This window comes from Echinops telfairi, unplaced genomic scaffold (assembly GCF_000313985.2).
Source record: "Echinops telfairi isolate 266 unplaced genomic scaffold, ASM31398v2 ScPeMD7_21;HRSCAF=78, whole genome shotgun sequence".
Lineage (NCBI taxonomy): Eukaryota > Metazoa > Chordata > Mammalia > Afrosoricida > Tenrecidae > Echinops > Echinops telfairi.
The window spans coordinates 13,437,219-13,445,966 of record NW_022103918.1 but is presented as its reverse complement, the minus strand read 5'-3'; the positions used below and the strand labels follow the sequence as shown (position 1 = coordinate 13,445,966).

At 41.2% G+C, this 8,748-nt stretch overlaps 1 protein-coding gene across 1 annotated transcript in view; it reads left to right on the top strand.

Moving 5' to 3' along the window:
* Nucleotides 1–8,748, top strand: part of LOC123521502 (inositol 1,4,5-trisphosphate receptor type 2-like) — a 183,033-nt gene that overhangs the window by 16,000 nt on the left and 158,285 nt on the right. Inside the window, exons 3-5 of the mRNA XM_045288408.1 lie at nucleotides 3,929–4,112; nucleotides 4,823–5,079; nucleotides 6,710–6,910. Of these exons, the coding sequence (XP_045144343.1) occupies nucleotides 3,929–4,112; nucleotides 4,823–5,079; nucleotides 6,710–6,910 (642 nt within the window). The remainder of the gene's footprint in view (nucleotides 1–3,928; nucleotides 4,113–4,822; nucleotides 5,080–6,709; nucleotides 6,911–8,748) is intronic.

Sequence of the window (8,748 nt, the reverse complement as noted above, 5' to 3'; positions counted from 1 at the left end):
GCCTAGTGATTAGTCCTGATCAAATTCTAGCCCTTTCACAAAATCTTCTCTGTCTGATAGAGCCCTTTGGCAGGAATTCCCTTATCTGAATTCTCAGAGCACTGTTTCCGCTTTGTCCCACCTGGTGGAACTTTGCTGAAGTCACTTTGTTTTGCTATGTGTTTTATTACATTCTGCCTCTCCAATTAGACTTCTGCTTTCTTAAAGCAGGGAGCTTGTCCTATTCTTTTTATCTACCATAGTTTGTAGCCATTCAACAAACACTTGTTGATAAAACAACATTAAGTTTCTTTTGTATATTAAAATACTTAAAAATATATCGTAGCAATCTTATTTACCCATTCTCCTATGCGGGCTTCCATTTATCCACATCTGTATAACCCAAATGTCAGCCCCTGACCCCTGGCTCTAAGAAGTTGAGTCAAAATTAGCATGAATCCTATGCCCTGCTCCATAAAAACACATACCCAAGACTTCTGCCAATCCCCAGGGGGGAGGGGTTTACATATTGATAGCCTCCTTAGCCATTAATGTGTTGCTGCCTCAGTTTATGGACTGTTTTGATACCCCTGCTTCTAGGCACTGAGATATAAAATCCAGTCCCCTAACTACATAAGTCAATTGATTTAACATACTTGATTGAAAATTAGTTATGCGGAAAGGGTAGAAGAGATATTTATATTAAAATTTTAAATTGATGCAGTTTCTAGTGATAGGAATATTTTCTACCAGAAAGTAAGACTGTCCTGAGTGTTTTATATGTGTTAACTCAGTTAATTTTCACAGTGACCTCTGGGGTGATTAGTCTTTTTATCCTATTTTACAGATGAAGAAACTACGACCAAACCAAACCAAACCAAACTCATTGCCATCAGGTCGATGCCAGCTCATAATTCGACAAGGCAAATTCTTTACTCACACTCGCACAATTAGTTAGTGGCAAACCCAGAAACTGAATCCATAGAGTGTGGCCCCAGCTTCTCCGCTCGAATTACCGGTAGCATTTACTCTGGTTCCCGCCATTAAGAAGTTTCATCAGCCACGTCATGTCATTCTGCATTGTGGCCTCCCTTCTCTCTCGTTCCTCACTTCTCCCTGCTCTGCTTCTCCAGGAGCCAGCCCCGCAGTCCTTCCTGGAGTAAATCCTGCCTCTGCTCACAGGTGTGCTGATCCCTCACCCTGCTCTTGCAATCGCCTTAGCACTTCCTTTATACTCTGCAAAAATGCTGCCTTTTCATTGTGTTTGTTTGTTTTCTCCCTCCCTGCTCCTTTCTCTTCTCCCCTACCTCTCGTCTCCGGAAACATCTAAGCCTGGCTTCTTTTGGTGTGGAACCACATAGTAAGAGAGATCCTGAAGCTCTCTGTTCAAATGCTGTGATGGTGCTGTGTGCCTTCACGTCCCTTTCCCCTGGCCGCGACCCGATACACAGGGTAGAAGGGCCCTGTAGGCTTTCCGAGGCTGCAGCCTCTGCAGTCGCAGGTGGCCTCTCGTTCGTCCTTGGAGTGGCTGATGGGTTTGAACTGTGCCTCTTTGGTTAGCAGTCAAGCCCTTAACTATTGTGCCACCCCGCCCTAGCTCCTTTAAGATTCTGCAATTACTATAAAGCATACTTTTACTCTCCATTATAATTATATTATTCTGCTTTAACTAGCTCTGGGTTTTAAAAGATGTGGCCTATGTACAACAACCAAACAAAAAAAACCATTGATTTCCACTTAGGTTGTTACTTTTTAATTTTAGTCATTTTGACTCTTAAGAATCTTGATTTCAATTCCAACGCCACCACTGACTTGTTATGGACAGACCACTTTGCTTCACTAAACTTCATTTTATTAATCTTGAACATGGAACTAAGAATCCCCTCTGTTTATTTCCCAGTTGTGTTATAAATTTCAGGGCAAGAATATATGTGAAAGGATTTCATAAATTATAAAGTTTTATTTAATAGAGTCATGAGGTTCCTATAATTTCCTCAGTAATCTATTGGAACCTCCTTCTACCTTCTAACCCTTTATATTGAAAATATTAGGGATTAAGCCTCAGCTTGATTTGTAGGACCGTGGAAGTCTGCTCGTGTTACATGTATCCTTTGAAGGAACAGAACCAGCTCAGTGTTTCACTGTAGTTGCTATGGTGACTGTGATGTTTTTGGTCTGCTTCCCAGGGGCATTTCTAGTCCTTTTCTCAGGAGCATCCTGTTGTAGGGGTGAAGCTGACTTCTAAGGTTTCAGAAAACTCTGCGTATATACCCTGTTTCCCTGAAAATAAGACAGTGCCTTATATTAATTTTTTCTCCCAAAGATGCGCTACGTCTTATTTTCAGGGGATGTCTTATTTTTCCATGAAGAGGAATATGGTACACATTTATTGTTTTATTAAAAGAGACTTCGTACTTCCTGCCTGCTCCGGCTGCACTGCGGGCAACAGTGAGTTGCGCGGGCGGCACCTGCCGCTACAGTCCAGAGTTACGGTAGCTGGGGGGGGCTTATTTTCGGGGAGGTCTTATTTTCGGGGGGATGCCTTATATTTCAGCCAGAGGCAAAACTGTAAGTAGGTCTTACTTTCAGGGAAACGGGGTACTAAGGGAACTAAAAAATGTCATGGGAAAATGAAATAAAAAGATACAGGAATTTTTCCATGAACTTTTTGAAGCACCCTCATATGTAGCCCACAACTAAAATTGAATCACAAGCAACCATATCCAGGCTTGATATCATCAGAGTCTCTCCCATAAGCCCCAGGGCCTGTGGGCCAGGGCTCCAGGCAGTCCTTCTGGATAAAACATCTCCAGGAGCCAAACTCCCACAACGTGGCTGCTTAGACTTTTATCAGATTATGTCTTTTATCAGATTATGTTCATTTCTACTTCTGAGAATTATTATTATTATTATTTACATATTTTCTTCACAGTGTCTCGCATTAAGTTTGTAGAACGCTTTTAATCTCTATAGTCACCTGGATTATTTTATTCTTATTGTAAATATCTTACTTATGCTGTATCTATCCTACTGTCTTTAGTATGGATAACTTATCACTACCCCACCTCCTTCAAATAGTCTCTTCTCTGGAGTGTATCACCTCTCCTATCTCCTCCTCCTTCTCCTAGATAATTCTGGAAGTCACCAAGAAGACATGGCCGTGCCCCAAATTCTCAAGTTTCAGTATTTCTGCGTCTGAGACGTATTTTACCAGACGTGTAGTCCTGAATCCTTTATACATAATTATTCCGATAAAGCACAATGCATTGTAAGGTGGGCTTTTCCCAGAGCCCATGCAAAGGGACATCGTGATTGAAATATTAAAGGATTCGGTGCCCATTTATTAGTGGATTCCCACAAGTAAGGCTGCCCTGGCAACACATCATAAATTACACATACTGTAAGGACGATAGAGAGGAAAACAACAATGGAGACTCTCCATAAAGCCACTGTACGGAGGACGGTCACTGGCTCGGTCCTTCTGTTCCTCTCCAGATGATGAATCCACAGGGGCAGCGATGGTGATTGCTTTATCAGTTCTTATATCCGACTTCTAGCCTAAGATCCACACAGAGTAGGCACCCTATAGATCTATGCGTTTGTGTTTATGAATCCATGACTATATAAAATTAATATGTGACTGTAAAATAATATAAAAACTAGCTCTTTGCATATGATTTCTTACAATTTGTAAATTTTAAAAATGCACAGTGGGGATGGATTAACATGAAAATATGTTGGCTTTTGATATAAAATGCTAAGTAAAGAGAGTGTATTCCTAATAGGCATTAAATAATACAAGAGACTGGAAAAATCTTGTCAATCTCGAAATAATCATGGGTAGCATATTAAAGCTTGCTTTTATCTATAATGCTTATGTTTATTCTAAGCATAAGACACTATTTTTGTCCACTGGGGTATTGATATCTTAAAATATGCTTTCTTGCAGTATTCTTTCTATCAGCAGTTGCACGAACAAAAAAAGTCAGAGAAATTCTTCAAAGTTCTGTATGATAGGATGAAGGCTGCTCAGAAAGAAATCAGATCAACAGTGACAGTCAACACCATCGACTTGGGAGGCAAGAAGAGGGATGATGACAATGAGTTGATGACATCCGGCCCAAGAATGAGAGGTAAAAAATTGTTTGATTCTTGGGAGGGTCTGGAGCTAGAGACGTGCAGGTGACCGTGTTTAGATATCCCTTATCTTTGTTTTCTCACTCGTCTTGGTCTAATATCCCAACTGTGGCTGTGAACATGGAGCGGGCTTGATCCTTACATTAGTAGGGCCATGGGTTGACCTTGAAAGAGCTCTGCAGAGCCTAACTTAAACAAGACATTATCAGTATAAGTCAACCACTGACACGAAAACGCTTAATTTTAGTGTGACATGCATGCCAAAGAAGAGTCGCCTCAATCCTTTTATGTCTTCATGAAATTTAATCTTTAAGAACAGAGATAATAGCCCCAGGGTCCATGGGAAGTTTCTCGGCATTAAAAATAACAAAGGCATCGATGTACTAAAAATGCATGACAAGATATTAACATTTTGAAATGTGTCATATTGTCCTCACCTTTTTGTGTGCGTGAGCTCTCACAGGTCACACACATCAGCGACTCGGCGCCTTCTTCACTTGGCAGAGCATTACATAGAGCTCTTTATTATGTCTCATTGCAGATTTAATGGTTTGTTGCTACCCCAACTCCTTTTTTGAAAATTGTTGCCCCTATCGTCCTATGTCTTTTTCTTTCAAGTGTTAAAGAATTTGGCCACCTAATCGTCTTTTTTTAGTTAGCCAGGGGTAATTAGTTCAGAAATATAAGAGTGCTGTTTTATTTTCAGTGAGAGATTCATCATTACATTTAAAAGAGGGGATGAAAGGTCAGCTAACAGAAGCTTCTTCAGCAACCTCCAAAGCGTATTGTGTGTACAGACGAGAGATGGATCCAGAAATAGACATTATGGGCCCAGGACCAGACGCAGGAAGTGCTGAGGACAAGTCTGCGGAGGAAATCACGATGAGTCCCGCCATTGCCATTATGCAACCGATTCTGAGATTTCTTCAGTTGCTGTGTGAGAACCACAACCGGGAACTGCAGGTAGTATCTCGTATTTCGTGAATTGCGCTTAGCCAGCAAGCATGTTCGGATCCACACAGAAAGCGGAAACCTCAGCCCAATGGTTATACGTAATTACTAAGTTCAAAACCAGCCTGGACTTTTATTAGAGAGATAATCAATAAAACCAACACTGCCCCACTAAAACTGGAAGAACCCTTTCTAAGTGATGAAAAGGGTGAGGGAAATTCCTTCGTGCATGAGAAAGTCAGACTCATCGACTGTCATGACGTGTATACCAGATGGAATTGTTTAAGCCTCCATGGCCATCGCCTAACACTGGTATCTTCAGATGGGTTCTGGGGAGCACGGACCTCCTTTATACTTATCAAGGAGCACTGGGAGCAGAGTGGACGATGTTTTGGTCTGCTGACTGCAAAGTCGGTAACTCAGAAGCACCAGTTACTTCAAAAGAGAAAGACGGCGCCTTGGAAATCCAAAGAGGCACTTCTCCTCCGCCCAGTAGATAGTTTCCCTGAGAATCCGAGTCAGCTGGATGGCAGGAGGCTCGGTTCGTGGTTTATACCAGCTATGGGGCTGTGTTCATTTCCATTCCAATGCATATTTTAAAGGATGGAAATATACACGCTGAACTATTTGCTAGCACAGCGTCCACATTTGCAACTCACCGAGTCATTTTTCTTTAAACAGACTATTTAGCATATTTATTTGTATGTCTTCATTATGAGAAGCGGAGTTAACACAGAAAATGCTTTACGGCAGTAAAGGGTGATACCTGTGTTAATGAAAACCGTCTTAGCCTTACATCTTTTTTGTTCATTTTCCTTTGTCAGAGAGATGAGCTTAGGGGGATCTAAGCCTTGTGGAACTTTTTTTTACATTCTTTCTACACACTGCTTATGTTGGTGAAATAGTTAATTGGCATGATTGAGGGTGAGCATATTTGTCTGAGGGCTTCCCAATCAGAAGACTATCTTCTGGTTAAACATAGCTCCTATCATGCCAAGTCAATTATACTGTTGAGGTGACAGAGTTATTAAAAAATTCCACTAATAAATTCCAGTGAAATCCCTGCAGTGAATCCTGGGATCTGCACTATAGCCTCCACCTCTCGGAGTTTCACTGTATGCTCAGAGTTCCTAAGAGCACACATCCAGCCTTAATTAGAGAGGCAAGCGAGCTTGAAGACGTCTTCTCTAGCCAGCACCTAGAGGGCAGTTGCTCTGAGTGGATAAGAGAGGTAGATTAATGTGTAAATTCATCGGAGGAAATGTCCTCAAAGGCGTGATGTTCCTGCAAATTAAAGGATGCATGAAAAAGCATGACCCTTGTGGGCCACTCCTTTCCTTAATAGCTATTATTTTTGCCCTCTGAAATTACTTTTAAGATCATGGCATCAAGAAATGTTTATTAGAAACGATACTGATTAACAGAGATGTCTGAGGAAAAACCTAGGAGACCCACTGCCCTTCTTCGACCCAAGGTAGATTTAATAAAGGTGAACCCTTTCTTAATGAAGAACTAGCCCATTCCGTACTGCTATGGGGATCTTACTGAGTTAGGCCAAAGAAGAACGTGAAGAACTGAAAACAATCGGTTGATTTGTTTTTTTTCAATCCTCTAGTATTTTTTTCTCTTCTTTTGCCTTTAGAACTTCTTGAGGAATCAGAACAACAAAACAAACTACAACCTTGTCTGTGAGACCCTGCAGTTTTTGGACTGCATTTGCGGGAGTACAACTGGTGGCCTGGGCCTGTTAGGCCTCTACATCAACGAGAAGAATGTGGCTCTGGTCAATCAGACCCTGGAGAGCTTAACGGAGTATTGCCAGGGCCCTTGCCATGAAAATCAGGTACTGTGAAAGCAATTTCTCATGCAAAAGTATTCCTGCTGGACTGATTAGCAGAGGGACTAAGCTGGTGAAAGAATCAGCCTTTGTGTACACTGGACCTTGCTTTGCCAGATAGGTTTGCTCTCATACCCACACATGCAAAGACTGGATTATAGATGAGGGAGCTCTGTGCCATGTTTTTGTTGAATTTCATTGTAAAAGAAAATTCCCATGAAGTGCTCAAGATAAAATCGAGTTATTGAAAAGCGCAAAATATGTTTCTTCATGACTGCTCAGTTTCATCCTTGGAGAATGGTGCCAGGGTAAGTGGAATAAGCCCCCGTAGGCTACAGAAAGCTGGGTAGTGTGTGCGATCTTCTTCGTGTGCACAGTAAACTTTTGAAAGAGGGATAATTGCTCCCACTTTGCTGATGAGTAACTCTGACTCTGGGACGGACTGGGTTTCCCAGGGGCTCAGAACGGCCGAGTCAGTAAGTGACAGAGTCATTCTTAAAACACAGGTCTGATTCCGAGCTGGGCATTGCCAAGGAGTGCTCTTCACTGAGGTCACGTGTCCCAGGGCCAGGCTTCAGCTCCCTCTTCCTGAATATTTGCTTCTAGTTTCATTTCCTTGGATATGAAGAATACAGTGCCAGGAGTTGAAGACAGGACATTTGGGGCAGTAAAGGCAAGGGAGAGTCACCCAGGAGTTCACTAATTGACTCGTGCACATCCACTTTTACATCCTCACTCACCTCTGGGGATGCAACCCTAGAAGAAAGGGTTCTCTTTGACACAAACTTTCTGGATAACATTTTTAAAGAAGCCATTTGGAGCTAACATAATTGCTTGACAGAGGCAAAATAATAGGGAAAGAAATGTGCTTTTTTTTTTTAAATCATTTTATTGGGGCTCATACGACTCTTATCACAATCCATACATACATCAGTTGTGTAAAGCACATTGTTACGTTCGTTGCCCTCAACATTCTCAAAACATTTACTCTTCACTTAAGCCCCTGGCATCAGCTCCTCATTTTCCCCCTCCCTCCCTGCTCCCCACTCCCTCATGAACCCTTGATAATTTATACATTATTATTTTGTCATATCTTACACCTTCACCCACTAGAAATGTGCTTTTCTGTTGTAAATAATATACAGGCACATATAGTGCAAATGTTTGCACACTCATATATGCCGACATTTATTGGTACACAGAATAAAAACAATTACAAATAATTTAGTGTCGGGCTTCTTTTGCTTCTATAATATGTATACAACACACTGAAAGAGGGTCAATTTTGCTGTGCATTTCCCTGTATTAGTATATTGTAGTCTCCCAAAGCAATGATTCAAGAACACTTCACTGTTGTTTGAAGTTTAGGAAAAAAATATACAAAACCAGGAATTTGTTTTTGTGGTCAGTAAAACCGTGCGCGCGTGTGTGTGTGTGTGTGTGTGTGTGTGTGTATGTACATATATATGGATATAATAGATATATTTGATTGCCACCTATATAATAGAAGACAGAGCCTTAAAGTAATAGATTGACAAAGTAGCTACAACAGAGGGTTCAAGTTAAGAACAATTGTTTGGTTTGGGTTTTTTTAAAAATCATTTCATTAGGGGCTCATACAACTCTTCTCACAATCCATACATACATCAATTGTGTAAAGCACATTTGTACACTCATTGCCCTCATCATTCTCAAATCATTTGCTCTCCACTTAAGCCCATGACATCAGCTCCTCATTTTCCCCCTCTCTCATGAACCCTTGATAATTTATAAATTATTATTTTGTCATATCTTACACTGTCTGATGTCTCCCTTCACCCACTTTTCTGTTGTCCATCCCCCAC